This window comes from Sinocyclocheilus grahami, unplaced genomic scaffold (genome assembly GCF_001515645.1).
Source record: "Sinocyclocheilus grahami isolate Dianchi unplaced genomic scaffold, SAMN03320097.WGS_v1.1 scaffold330.1, whole genome shotgun sequence".
Lineage (NCBI taxonomy): Eukaryota > Metazoa > Chordata > Actinopteri > Cypriniformes > Cyprinidae > Sinocyclocheilus > Sinocyclocheilus grahami.
This window is the reverse complement of record NW_015505509.1, coordinates 577,455-592,519: the sequence shown is the minus strand read 5'-3', so window position 1 is coordinate 592,519 and position 15,065 is coordinate 577,455. Positions and strand designations below refer to the sequence as shown.

The window sequence follows — 15,065 nt, the reverse complement described above, 5'->3', positions numbered from 1 at the left end:
GGGAAATTCAACACCCATCTGCAATTACCATTACAAAGAAATGTATATAAAACATAAGTGTCATTTCCTTCAGACCTCAATATGGTTCCAAAAAACACAAAAGCAAAAAGCAATAAAATGATAGCTAAAGTATCAAATATTATGTTTCCTAACTAGCTGCCAAAATATCTGTATCAATTCCCATGCTTTAGCAGTTTGCAACCACAAGGCACCACTTTATAAATAAAACAACACTTGAGCAGTTTGTGTGAATGGATCCTGTCTATTTTTGCAGTCGGTGCAATGGCACAACCTTCATGAAAAGCTTCAAAAACTGGTTGTGAGCAATGAGACTTGTGACAGATTCAACTGCATTGCAAATGCTATAGTTTAACAGCAATGCAACTTTGTGCTTGTGTGTCAGGCAAAATATTCCAGGTTCAGAGCAAGCTCAGCTCAATAGACAGTATTGGCAGCATCATGTTGATTACCAGAAAAAGTTATTTCCACATGTCCTTCCTTTTCCTTAAAAAAAAGCAAAAATACTTGCAATGGAAGTAAATGTTAATATACTCATAGTTGCAATGGTACAGCTACAATAAATGTAAATAATATGCATGTTAACATGATTTTAGTGTGGAAAACACACACACACTATATATATATATATATATATATATATATATACTGTATATTAGTTATTAAATAAATAATAATACTTTATTTATTTAATAATTAATTATGTAATAATAATAATTTTTATTATATTTAATTATAAATATAATTATTATTATTATTAATAATAATACCAAAAAATTCACAAGATGAAATTATTATTTGTTGCAATCAACATTATATGGTGAACACATAATGTTTATTAAGCTTAACATGTACTGAACTCAGAATATTCCTTTAAACACAAACACACATACAGCTAATATCACACATCAGCAAAATATTATTTATACCAATGGCTAACAAAGACTTGCACAGATCTTATGATAACCAGAAGTAGCCAGATCATTTAATCTATAAGCAAGATTAAGATCAACACAGAACTAAAAGGCGCCTTTTTAAATTTTCTGTGTCCTTAAACTCCAATACCAAATCATTCAGAATTCAACTCCCTCTTCTGTTTTGTATAAATAAGCACCAGTAATGTGCAAAACAAATCTATAGACATCCGTTATGAGCAAATAATTCAATTAAAGTTTTCATTTCTGTAAAGCGCCACCTCCCACTCCTCAGAGGCCCATAGACAGCTTCACGAATGCTCACTGAGGACAAAGCAATAAAATAATATTGAAAAAGGAACCCGATCTGTGTGATAGGGCCAAACATCCTGCACGGGTGGACCACATGGTGCTTGGTCCAATGTTTTTCTAACCTCCCTGGATTGAGTGGGACTTTCACACTGAGACAATGGGTCTTTCTCCAGCACTGGCCTACTGAGCTTGTTTGTGTGTTTATCTGTTGTGGTGCTAAACTCCAGCCCTCAGGGGCACATTCACACAGAGCCCTTCTGTGCTTCACTGAGAGAGAGTCAGAGATATACAGAGAGATATATGTAAGCAGAGATACTCGATATTTGATATGCAGCATACAGAAAAGTGGTCCCAAAAGTATTAAGACATTTAAGCTATGCTTAAATATGTATGAATTTCAATGCATTAGATAACAAACCAAACCAAGTAGCATCAAACAAATTTAAAACTTTTCTCACAACTGTTCTTTCTCTAACATCACATTTCAAGGTGATTTTTAGAGGATGTACTGACAGAGGTTCACACAGGTGTCCTATCAGAATAGAGCTCAGAATGTAGTTCATCGATCCACTAACATTTGACGAGTTTCAAAATCATTGAGTTTCAAAATAATTTGACATTTGACAAGTGTCAAGATACTTTTTATATTCATTCTAAATTGTATATCCATGTTTTTATCATTTTAAACCTAACAAACAGACTTTTTTGACATGTTTGTCTTTGAAAAGTGTGCTATTTTATTTTAAAATAAATGGCTTGGTTTACAATGCATACATTTTAAAGTGTCCCGATCAATTTTGTAGCCACCTTATACTGGTTTTAAGCTGGGTTTATACTATATATATGGTACACAAAATATTTAAAAATTTGCTAAACATTTATCAAATAATTTAGAGATTATGATATAAACAAAAGTGTCAAATATGTCAAAATGTCTGTTATTTTCTCTCACTTTGGTGATAATTGCTTGATTCAAATAAGCAATGGGGATCTATGTTGTCTATCCTTTAACTTTATTATACTTAAACAACTATCAGCACTTAAAATGAGCAAAGACAAATAAGTTGGATGTAATGTATTCCACAATGGAAGGAAGTCAGGAAAGAGGCCAAGATCTTACTTTAATACTCAAATACTATAATAAAATGATTTGGGTATGTGACATAAGATACCCAAGAGTCCCTCTAACAGTTATTCACTCTTCACACACACTTTCCCCCTCTCTTATTCTCTTTTGATAGCCTTTCTTTTGCCTGAAGCATCAAATCTCAAACAGAACAGAGGAGGAGCAGCAAAAAATAGCAATTGAGGACTGGAGTCCTCTGGCCCTCAGTTAATTGTTCTGCTGAAGTGTAACAGCCTCTCTCTCTTCCGGCCTCCCTTCTGTTTGCCCTGTAGGCCGCAGCCTGGACATTTCCTGAGGGAGTTCACCCAGCTCCCATCAGCTCCACAGCTGAGAGGACAGACTGTGGGCAGCCTCTGAGTGCAGTGGAGTGGATTCAGATGGCCAAGGGCCCAGACAGAACCAGACCCCTGGAGCCCAGAACACAAGCTGTGCCCAGCCTGGCCCTCCTCCATCGGGGAACAGGGGCAGCTCTGACTGTACATCGATGCCTCTTGATACAACATCCAATGGCAGGTGGGATCTATAGCTTTATGAGAACATGCAAATGCTGGTCGAGTATCTGGTTTTGACATGAAGTCTGAAACGCGCATTGAAAAGAAAGAAGTTATTTGTGAAAAGCCAGGCTGCATCCCAACCAACTCTATAAAATGTCATGTTTACTTTAACAATAAGCCGTAACTTCATTAAAAAGCGGTTGACATTGGCTAATAACAGCAGACCTCATGCGGCGAAACGCAGTAGGGCTCAACGACTCGCTGATTGAGAGGCGGCATTAACCTCGACTCTCTCGGCCTCAATGACCGCCTGGATGCACAGTCGTTCACGCCGCACTGTGATTGACTGGCTGTTTACTTAAAGAGCAAGACGAGAAAAAAAACAGTTAAAACAATCCCGGAGCATGATGGAGAACAGACCACAGCTATCGGCAAAGGAAAGAACAACAAAAACAGTCGAATGTGACAGAATGATTCAAAGCCGCCCCACGGCTGACAATACATCATATCTAAATAGGCTTCCTGTAATCAGGTCTGTTGGTGGTTTGGAGACAGGGATATGGAAGTGCGGACCGGTGCAGAGCGCAGAAGTGGCCCGAGTGGAGCATGAATGGGGGCTGGGGGGAAGCAGATTGCAGGATATCGTAATGGCAAAGGAATTGATGGAGGCTGAATGAAAGATTGTGTTGTGCAGTATTACAGCAGGTCTGACATGGAGGTAGAGGAGAGAGTGAATGGAAGAGTAAAAGAGCGTGGGTTGAATGAACTATGTAAAGAGAAATCTGTAGCTGCAAGGTCTGGACAGCCACCAGCTTCTGTGGCTTGAAGACAAAATGACGTAATATTCGCAACACATTTAGCTACTGTAATCTGACATATTTCTGGGTGAAACAAAATAGCAATATAGGTACAATACCATCCTAAAGTCTGGGGTTGGTAAGATTTTTTTTTGGAAGGACATTTCTTAAAAATGCAGTATGTAATGCTGTGAAATTTTATTACAACTTCAAATAAATGTTCTATTTTAATATATATAAATCTTTTGTAATATTATAAAAGTCTTTACAGTCACTTTCGATCAATTTAATTCATTCTTGCTAAATAAAAATATTAATTTCTTTCCAAAAGATCAATCTTACTGACCCCAAACGTTTTAACAGTAGTGTAAAATCTATAAAAACATCAACAATAAAATAAAATAGAATAAAATAAAATAATGGCATGCAGAAATAATGCATGCCATGGCTTGATTGTATCCAACAGGATTTGAATACATTTTGAAAAGTGATAACTGGCTAATAAAATTTTTCTCTGACTAAACAGTTACATCATCAGAAGAGTTGTTTCAGTGGAAGATGAAGATATTGCATGTAAATGAGAGATTATGAAAACATTTTTTTTATTCAAATAATAACAAGAATTAATGATTTGTGAGACATAGACCAAGGCCCGAGACAATTATTAGCAGAGCTTCAATCTCATTATACATAATTTGTCTTCAAGAAAACACATGCAATAAAAGCTGTAAAAGAGCTGGTCTTGAGGAAATCACCACTAAACTCATTTAGGAATGAATAATGAAGTGGCTGCTGGAGCAGAACTTTTGTGAGGGTCTAGACAGGGAACATTTAAAGTATGTCTCTTTCAAGTGGACCCATGTGCAAACATAATGAGACACGAGCCGTGATGCAAAGCACCTCTGAGGAGGGTGTTGAGTTAATGTGCTGATACAGAGACGGATGGGCCAGATCGCAGGCTAAACTGTACTCCGCCACACTTACAGACATCTGTACATGTTTACTCTCCTTCATTGCTATTGATTTTCACATACTGTACAATCCTCTCACCAGCCGACTCGATAATGCACACTTGCTGGGAAAGAGACTGTGTACTGAACAGTTAGCAGTATAGTGCTACTAATTTTATGTAGCCACTGAACGCCCACTGAAAACAATGATGCAAACATTTTGTGGACACAAGTCCATGCAATTATGGTATATGTCACAAATCAAACTGACATTGACCGGTGACAGTATACAGTATAAGTTACCGCAAAAACAAACCCAAACCCTTGAGACCACACAGAGAAGAAAAAACACCTCCTGTGCTGGGTCATGGAGTGAACTTTGTCAGAAAGTTTAAATAAAACAGTGTATTTTGAGAGATACACTTACACCAAACAGGGAAGTAAAATCCCATGAGCTTCTTCATTTCCGGAGCCTCTATGTCCTACTTGGTGTGTAACGTTGTTTACCAAACCATGCACAGCAGACCTGTATATTTATAGAGAAACACCTTTCAACTGTCCATGCACTTGTTTACTTTTACAGTTCCAGAAACTCGCAAGCTGCGGTTTCCATTTCTTTCTGGGCTCAGGGAACGGTTTCACGACAGAAATAACACAGGACAGCACCCAACATATATGATAGAGTCAGTTTTATGTCATCACGGATTCATTGCAGCTCTCCAATTTCATATGCGAAGGAGAACGAAAAGGTTACGTGTGATGTCATGAGCTGAAACTAAATCTACAAAATCAATATTGAAAAGAGCAGAATATCTGCCGTATACCATGCCATCTCGTTACGTTTAATGAATATAATCGATATAGGCAAATATAGAGCCAGATCTACAGATCTAAACGGAGCTCCTGGAGGCACAAATTAAACGTTCTGCCTCGCGAAAAAAAAAAATTAAACTATCAAGGAACCTATCCGATTTTCCAAAAAAGGAAAGCTACAAATACATTAACAATTGACAGCTATCCTTTTTCTCCAGAAGATGGGATCAAAACGAGTAAAACATATCAGCAATAAATAAATAAATGAACAACAACCACTGCTTGAAGGATTCCTCGCAATCACACAGATCAATGCTCATTGAAATTTCATGAAGGCAAAGCCGGATCGCTTCATATTTCACAATAATAACTACAGCCCCGCGGGGGTGAAGAGAGGAGAGGAGAGGAGGGGAGCGAGCCACTACTAAAAGACAATACTATGAGTGCTGTCAAAAGCAGATGGAGCCAGTCAAAACAGTGCATTTTAAAATAACTTACACCACCAAAAAAATCCCACACTTAATATCTCGCACAGAAGCCAGAGGGCAGAATGTGGGCGGCAGTTTTTAGACTGGCGAGAACACAGTATTTGTGGCTTTCCTGTTTTTGAGACCAGATGCTAGCGCTGAGCTGCTGGTGGTAAATTGAATCAGCTGACCACACATAGACCTGCAGGGCTAGAACAGTATCCCTGACTGACGGAGCAGAAAGGCATGCTGGGTAATTGGTCTTTAGCAGAACCTTTTAACAGGCACTTGTGGGCTTTGTACAGAGCTGTTAATGTCAGGGTGGTAATGTTCTGTACATGTTAGGGAATGGCAGACTCCGTTTTACACTCGCTCTCTCTCTCTCTGTTTTCCCCAGAGCTCTCTTTCATTCAGGTGTGATCTCATATGCTGTGGATAGGAATCGATAGGCTCAGTGGCAGGGTGTTCGATGCCTGCCTGAATTATTGCTTCATTTCTCTCCCTATATAGATGAGGCCTGTTTTTCCTCAGCCCTCCCCATGCCGGGATCAATACCTTACAATCTCATTTTTATCCATTTTTCCATAAACCCAGTGATTGCGTTTATTTGGAAAATCCGACAAGCTAAATAAGGCATCACTTTAAGACATGGGGGGAGAAAAAATCTTGGAACCTGTGGCCGTAAAATGGATGACTTGTTTTTCTTGATCGTGAGCAGCAGCTTCTAAAAGACAGAGACATCTGTGTGAAATGGCCCACTGAAGGCGCCCCGCTGTTGAGCAAACCAATTGCTCTATATCTTTATGGCCATAATCTCTACCATGCAGAGGTTTAGCAATTTAATTTTGAACGGTTATCATTGATCACCTAGTGTGACCCCATTTGTCAATAGAATTAAAGAGACTCATTATCAAAATCGAACGATCACTCAAAGCACTCAAGAAGAAAGCCTCCGTCAAATCCAGTGCTTGAAAAAAAATAAGTTGGTGACTATGAATGCATAAAGGATTTACATTTACAGTGGGGTCCAAAAGTCTGAGACCATGTAGAGATTATTATTTACATTAACGTTTAAAGGTTTGGGATGAGTAATATTTATTTATTTCATTAGTCAGCAGGAATGCATTCAATGTATTGAAAGTGACAGCAACAACAGTCATACGTAATGTTACATTTAAAAAACAAATAATAATAATATAAATGATGTTCTTTTGAACTTTATATCCAAAGAATACTGAAATAAATGCATCATGGTTTCCACAAAAAAATTAAGCAACACAACAGGCTTAACATTAATTATAACAAGAAATGCTGAACACAATCTTGAGCACCACATCAGCAAAATAGAATGAAGAAAGGTAACTGAAAATTTAGCATTGCCATTACAGAAATAATTTACTTTTTAAAATACATCAAAATAGAAAAGTGTTCTTTTAAAAATATCATTTAGGATTTTGAATCATTAAAAGAGCAGCAATGTAAAACAAATACAGTATGAACAATCTAAAACAAATATGAAATATTTCTAGGCCATTAATAATAATTAAAAAAAAAACAGATGTTTGTGTTTAGATTGAAGCGCAAGTTGCTCTTTGGATCATTCATAAAATTATGCTGGATAGAATGAAGAAAGGTAACTGAAAATTTAGCATTGCCATTACAGAAATAATTTACTTTTTAAAATACATCAAAATAGAAAAGTGTTCTTTTAAAAATATCATTTAGGATTTTGAATCATTAAAAGAGCAGCAATGTAAAACAAATACAGTATGAACAATCTAAAACAAATATGAAATATTTCTAGGCCATTAATAATAATTAAAAAAAAACAGATGTTTGTGTTTAGATTGAAGCGCAAGTTGCTCTTTGGAACATTCATAAAATTATGCTGGATAACATGATCATCAGGTTTTACACAAACTGGTAAAGTCCACACAGCTTGAGTGCAAAAGGCTGAGCAAAGTAAATATTAAAACATTCTGAGCTTCAACCCAAGCTAACTTTTAACTCAAATTGTTAAGCTGATATAATTTTGTATCAAACTGATTTTTCCTTGTCGTCGCACACTTTTGGACCCCAACGTCCATGCATTTGCATTAAAAGAGAGGGTGAATGCATGTATGATGTGAAGTCTGGCTTTTCTTCAACTAAAGTGACAAATGCCTCCCATAGACTTAATCATTGGGCAGGCATAGAGAGCTCCCTCTAATGTGATCGAGCAGAGTCTTTTAATATCAGGCCTGATGGGTGCTGTTCAGCCCACTGGCCTGCATACTGAGCAGCAACGAATTGCCTGCTGAACATTTCAAGTGATTCATCAACACCTCCAATCTATCGGCCGCACAGGGCTTCACATACGCTCACTGGCAGATAGCATTATAACTCTGCCTCTTTCCCTCAAAAACAGACGGAAAACCCCTTTGACGAATGATGCAAACATGGCAATCGGGTGAGAAGTAATACACAACCAAACATGGAAATGCATTTGTTGCAGATGAATTGAAAGGGAGGGCGAGGGAGAGAAAGTACGGAGGAATGATTCATCCCTCTTATCTGCGGAGTGCCATGCAGGATGGGTAATGTCCCAGGCGGTGAGTGTTTAATTGTTTCTGATGATAAATATAATTGCAGAGAACTTCTGGATGTTTAATTGCAGAGGCCCAGTAACTGTGGGTGACATCACTTTGACTGGGTCTTCCTCATTAAAGCTTGGGTTTGTGAAAGGGCCTTAACTTTAGCATTCCAGCAATGCAGAAAAGTGCCTGGTGAGATGGGAAATGATCGCTACTGTACCACACATTACTGAAACATTTTGTTAATTTCAGTTAATTGTACTCTGATATTGCCTTTATTCTATCATTTCCTCACCCTTCTGTGGTTCCAAACCATATGTTTTTTTTCCATAGTGCACAAAAAAATCTAGTGTTCATTCTTCCATTCAGTTGAATTCAATGAATGGGTACTGGAGCTGTCAAACTCCATACCTTAAATGATATCTTTATGTGAGAAACAGACCAAAATGTAAGTTATTATTTACTGAAAACCACACATTTACTGAAAAAGAGCATTTAAGATAAAAGTAACATGAGAGATGTTTTGTCTGCTCCAGTGCTTGTCTAATAAATTCATTTATAAATATCAATATTGCGTCTTTGACTTATTTGGTAACTGCATTGTGTTCCACTGATTGTTTGTTTTTTACGTGTCGTATACTCGTTACTATAGGTACTGTTGCAAAAGGTATTAAAAACCCCCAGCAAACATGAACTACAAATTAAAGATACTGGCATACTGGCAAACCTGATGGTATATTGCTCAGAAAATGTGTCTCTTTGCTCTTCCTGTATTATATTGTAATTACCCGAATAAGTACGTGCGTATATTTTCCTCACGGCTGCCTTGAAAACGCATTTCCTTTTTAATATGGCTTGTGAAGTTAAAAGTCATTTGAACTACTTTGCGTAAAATTTCCTGCATTCTACTCCATTCAGTTGTACTCCATCCAGCTGTCTAAAAGGAAGAAGGTGTCTCTCCAGGGTGAGCCCGTGCTGTGTTATGGCTTCTCCAGAGTACTGAGTAGCGAATGCTGTTGTTGTCCTGGTGTGAAAGTTATCTAGTACAGCTTCAATTTCTGTCAGATGAATCCTAACACAGGTAGCCTCCCGTTGTAAATCACACCTCAGTGCATCACATAACCAAAGTTGTTGAATTTTTATGTTTTCATGATCGATCATTAGTGACACTACCTGGTACTCTACTACTGGTGCTTTGCTCTATCTCTGAATCTACTTGTAACACAATATGATAGACATACACACACACACACACACACACACACATGCACACTTTATAGTGCTTTTGATTCTTTCAGCTTTAGACCACATTTATTATAGTTGCATGGAAAAACACCCATCACATTTCTTAGAATTTTCTCTTTCTGTTTTCCACAGAAGAGTGAAAGTCATATGTGTTTGGAGCGATATAATGGTGAGTAAATGATGACAGAATTTTCATTTTTGTGTGAACTATCCCCTTAACTACAAACTGCTGGCCAGCCAGAGGCACAGTTCACACGAGCGTGTGCCAAGAATCCTAGAGAATACGAGACTTCTGAAATGAGAGGCCTTTGAGGAATCCATTTACTGGGTGGCTGCTGGGTTCATAATCAGAGTGAAGTCAAAGCCAAAACAGCTCTATCACTACAGACGGAACAGTGTAAAATATAATCAGCGTCATAATTTACTCATAAAGACAATACTCTAAAATCATGCACATAGTATATATACTTGTGAGAACCATGCATTCAAAGTAAAAAAAAGCAAAATGAAATGATTTTTTTTTCCTGAAATATTTTTTTTCTCTCTACCATGGCTGTGAGGGATGTTCTCCAGGTACGGCTCAGCCTTTCCGCATGGCTGTGTGGTGTTTGAGCGAGGCAGCATCAGTGCACCATTGATTTAATTAGGTCTCCATCTCCTCTGCCTGACAGAAGTTGATTAGAGGTGCCAGATGCCCCATGTGTAATTCCACTGCCAGCTGCCACATAGCTTTGCCAATACTCTATGATTAGTACCCACTGGCAACTGGGCAAAGCACAGGTGCCAACTGGAGCCAGGAAAGAAAGACACATGCAGGCTGACATCCCACTGCAGTAGCTAGGACAGGGGGACAAGAGGAAGAGAGATGGCCCAAAATGCTTCAAACTGAGAAGAATGGTGGGGCCAACCTGAGGGCTGGGCGCCATTTTAATGTGTGTAGAGACCGACAGCTCTGCATTTGGTCTCTTGTCATTAACAGCATTGAGTTTCAAACTGAGTTTGAGTGCTGTGTGCATTAAAATGACACATTTAATCAAAAGCTTTCTTGATGGTTATTAAGCTTGAATCTTTAGTAAAAGGGGCACATCTAGAAGTGCAGCCATAAAATGGGGTGACCATCTGCCCTCTGTTTTGGAGGGTGTGTGGCTGAATGTGTGTTTGTATGGTTGTGTGCGAACGTCTAAATCCCTCCCTCCACTCCTCCCCATGTGCTCGCTGAATAGGCCATGAAAAGAAGCCAAGTCCAGCACCATAAACCCAACGAGCATACTCATTCACACCCACGAATGCACAGGCATATACATAGACACCTACTGAGCCAACAATACCCACAGCTGTGCACTGTTTAAACCTATTGATGAGACAGGCCTTTAACATTGCTCCCTTCAGCGTTTTAACACTCTTCAGAAAAGCTGTGCTTGTACTTTGACTGCAAACTCTAAATTTAAACTAAAAAAGCTGCAAGATCAGCGAACAAACTCTTCACCTCTTCCTCCACTGATTTCATGTTGTTTTACCATTAGATTCCATCATACACTTCCATCATGTGTTTCCCTTACTTCTGGAACTCCAAAGTTAATTACTTCTAGTTGGCTGAACTCCCAATATGTAGAGTGTACTGTAAACTCATTTTGAAGCCAGCAGATATCACAAGTGACCTCTTTTTCCTCTATAAGATAAGTCCTACATTTCCCTTATCTGTGCAGGCTGCAGGATCTTCCTGGAGTTCGAGGCACAGTCGTTCGTATTAAGCTGTGTGCTCAGGAAATAGGTAGGATTCCTCTACGGTGTAGGTTTCTCACTACAGGAAACACTGGGTGACTTACTCAACCCAGAACGACGAGAAATCAAGAACACTTGACAAGGAATAAGACATGATTGTTGTACGTAGCTGGCTGAGTATAGCTAAGGGTGCTTAATGTTATTCTTACCTGTGTAGATAAATCTGCCCGGTGTACCTTTGCAGAACTGCTTTGACTTGTAAGACAGAGTGACCTCCACAACCCCGGGAATGTGTCTGGGAGGAGTCTGAACTCGGATGGCGTGAGGGGTAATGAGCTGAAAGAGAAAATAAGAAGTGTTTTTTTTTTTTGGCTTTTTTTTCGTTGACAAAATAAAGCAGATTACATAGGTTGAAATAAGGCAACAAAATATTAAAATAAACACAATACAATGTGTATGACCTTTCATTTCCAGTATTCCAAAGGAACCCAAACTGATCACAACATCAATTTTTAACATCTCTTTCATGATTCATTATTTGGTTATTTACTTCCAAAAGATAAGACATTTTTACTCAATTATTATTATTTGAAATATACTGTATTTTCTTTCAATTATTCATAATTAAGTTTTGTTTTAAATATTATAATTGGTCACCTTCACACATGCAACATAATTATGTCATTTGACAACAATATAGGCCTACTTCTATTGTTGCTCTAAATGTTTAATGCTATTAAAAAAAACAGTAGGCAGCATACACTGTGGAGTATACATTACATATTAAGCAAAAGGTACAAAGCTGTCACTGGGGCTGTAACCATAATGTACAAAAGCTAGAAGGTACATATTTGTATCTTATTTACACCTAAATGAAACATATTAGTACGTAAAGTGTACATACTATTAGTACCTTTTGAAAGGGTACCGCACAAGTGATAGCTTTCGTACCTTTTTTCTGAGAATGCATTCTATTCTGAACATATCCTAGAGTATATTTTGAGATGTTGAGAGCATCAGTGTTTCAGTTATTCTTCCTTTTATTTTGTCCCTCATTTAAGTATAAGAAAAATATCAATGACATGCTACATAAAGTTATGAGAAGTCACTGGTCAGTACTGGAATCAGAGATGACCTTTTCTGTTAGTTGCATATGGTGACACAAATCTCGCCATGCAGCCAATTAGAATAAAGCTTTTGTTTGTTGTGGATGCAGACAATCCAAGTCATTTCATAATCAAAATTCTGTCCACCTTTTTTTGCATCTGAATTGTCTGACTCTTGTACTGTAGAACTAGTTCACACAAATTAAAAACATGCATTTAAGCTACCCATGTCTAGCTGAGCTATTAAACAGTAGTGTATTGTTCTCTGATTAGACTATGATTTCACTGCTTATAGTGTTTGTGAAACTGTGCTCAATCGCTTTTGAAGAGGATCCGTGCAACTACAAAGCAGCTGCGAGTGCTCAGTTTCTCTGAAAATGCTCTGTCATATTCAAAGCCAGCAGCACTGGTGCTGCTTTACATGGCTTTAAACTGTCCCTTTCATTGCTCACTTAGTTGGGCTTTCATATGCCAGGCACGGCTCTTCTCACCTCTCAGATAAATATGGCATTGTCAATGAGAAGCTTTTTATAGAATTACCTCTTTCATCTAGCTCTTCCCAACATGAGCAGTGCAGAAACTGAGTGAGTAAAAGACCAAAACAGATGGACAGACAGGAAAACAGCATTACGCCCATTCAAACTGGCATGTGTCTTTGCATATTTGTAAGCCAAGTGGATTTTGAATGCATCTTCCATATCAGGCATATTTGTTAATTAGGTTGCTTAACTATTTTAGTTAAAAAGGTGCATTAATTGCTTTTTCTTTGTATTCAAATTCAGTTTGATCCTAGTTGTCATTCCCAAATCTCTGTTGTTGTTGATTTTTGGCGGAAGCATGGCATGGATTTATTTTTGGAAGAAGTTTGCATAGAAAGGTAACTGACCTCACTCCAGACCAGCATGGTGCCAAAGATGACCTGTAGGCCATCAAAGAAGTTATCACCAATGATGATGACTGTGGCACCCCCTGTCGTCCAGCCTTCACTGGGACTGATGGCCTTAATGCAAGGGGTAGCTGTTTTAGAGAAAGAGGAAGAGGGGAAAAAAACGAGTAAGCCAGTGGCTGTTGTATACAATAAACAGCTAGTTTATCTCGAAAAGGCATATGCAATATACATTAATGATGTCTATATGTATTTGCCTGTACACATCAAGACACCTGTAAAGAGATAATACATAAATAATGTCAAGAAGCATCAGAATAAACATCTGGAAGCAGCCAGCAAATCATCACTCGTGTGCATTACCTGTGACATAATTTCATGCACAGACTAAATACTTAGGAAATAAATCTAAACCTGTGCAACTGATTTCTTCCTGATTACGGCAAATAGATTTATGAGCCACACTCTATTAGGAAGCTTTAGGCACAGCTTAATGACAAGTGACTGACTCATTAGAGTCGTCACATATGATTAGACTGTGGCCATTCCTCTGCGCCATCCCCATGTGCTTCCTGACAGCGGCGCGAGCATGAGAGATGACGCCCGCTCACTGATCATTTATCTCAATTTACCCTGTATAGTAGCATGATTCACTGCTGTGGTTGCCTGGAAATCACCTGCATCCTCACCTTGATCATCTCTAGCTGTGTTTTGGGAACATTAGATTGTAGCCATCACCACATGAAGGAACACGACTCGAAATCAGAGAGTGGAGTGGAGTGACAGCAATGTCTCCTCCCCGCTCAGTGTTCTGTAATGAATCTGCTCCAGCTTCACTCTTATTCTCACTGGTGACAGAAACCCCACTCCAACTCCACTCCATAGTTTAAATCTGCATTGTTACAGCACAACTGTCAAGTTTCTCTTTACCCTCTTCTCTCTTTACCATTGGTTATCGATTTAAGAGATAATATACATTTATTTAATAAATTTAATAAAATAATTTAATAATTTAACAATTTGATATAAGTATATATGTGTGACCCTGGACCACAAAACCAGTCTTAAGTCGCTGGGGTATATTTTTAGAAATAGCCATAAAAACATTGTATGGGTCAAAATTATCGATTTTTCTTTTATGCCAAAAATCATTAAGCTATTAAGGAAATATCATGTTCCATGAAGATATTTTGTAAATTTCCTACCGTAAATATATCAAAACTTAATTTTTGATTAGTAATAGGCATTGCTAAGAACTTCATTTGGATAACTTTAAAGTCGATTTTCTCAGTATTTAGATTTTTTTGCACCCTCAGATTCCAGATTTTCAAACAATTGTATCTCGGCCAAATATTGTCCTATCCTAACAAACCATATATCAATGGAAAACTTATTTATTCAGCTTTCAGATTATGTATAAATCTTGATGTAAAAAAAAAATTGACCCTTATGAATGGTTTTGTGGTCCAGGGTCACACACACACACACACACACACATATATATATATATATATTATATGTAAAGAGTTCAGATACAAAAGCCATCTGAAATTTTCATCTAAAATTAGGTTATTTTCGTTGCCATTAAAGTGAAATAACCACTTAAAAATTAATTTAAAATTAATTAAAAATGCAAATTTTA

General features: G+C 37.8%; 1 protein-coding gene across 1 annotated transcript in view; it reads right to left on the bottom strand.

Moving 5' to 3' along the window:
- ebf1a (EBF transcription factor 1a) overlaps positions 1–15,065 on the bottom strand; it is a 128,212-nt gene that overhangs the window by 22,315 nt on the left and 90,832 nt on the right. Inside the window, exons 8-9 of the mRNA XM_016295081.1 lie at positions 13,424–13,554; positions 11,641–11,767 (exon numbers count right to left, since the gene is read on the bottom strand). Of these exons, the coding sequence (XP_016150567.1) occupies positions 11,641–11,767; positions 13,424–13,554 (258 nt within the window). The remainder of the gene's footprint in view (positions 1–11,640; positions 11,768–13,423; positions 13,555–15,065) is intronic.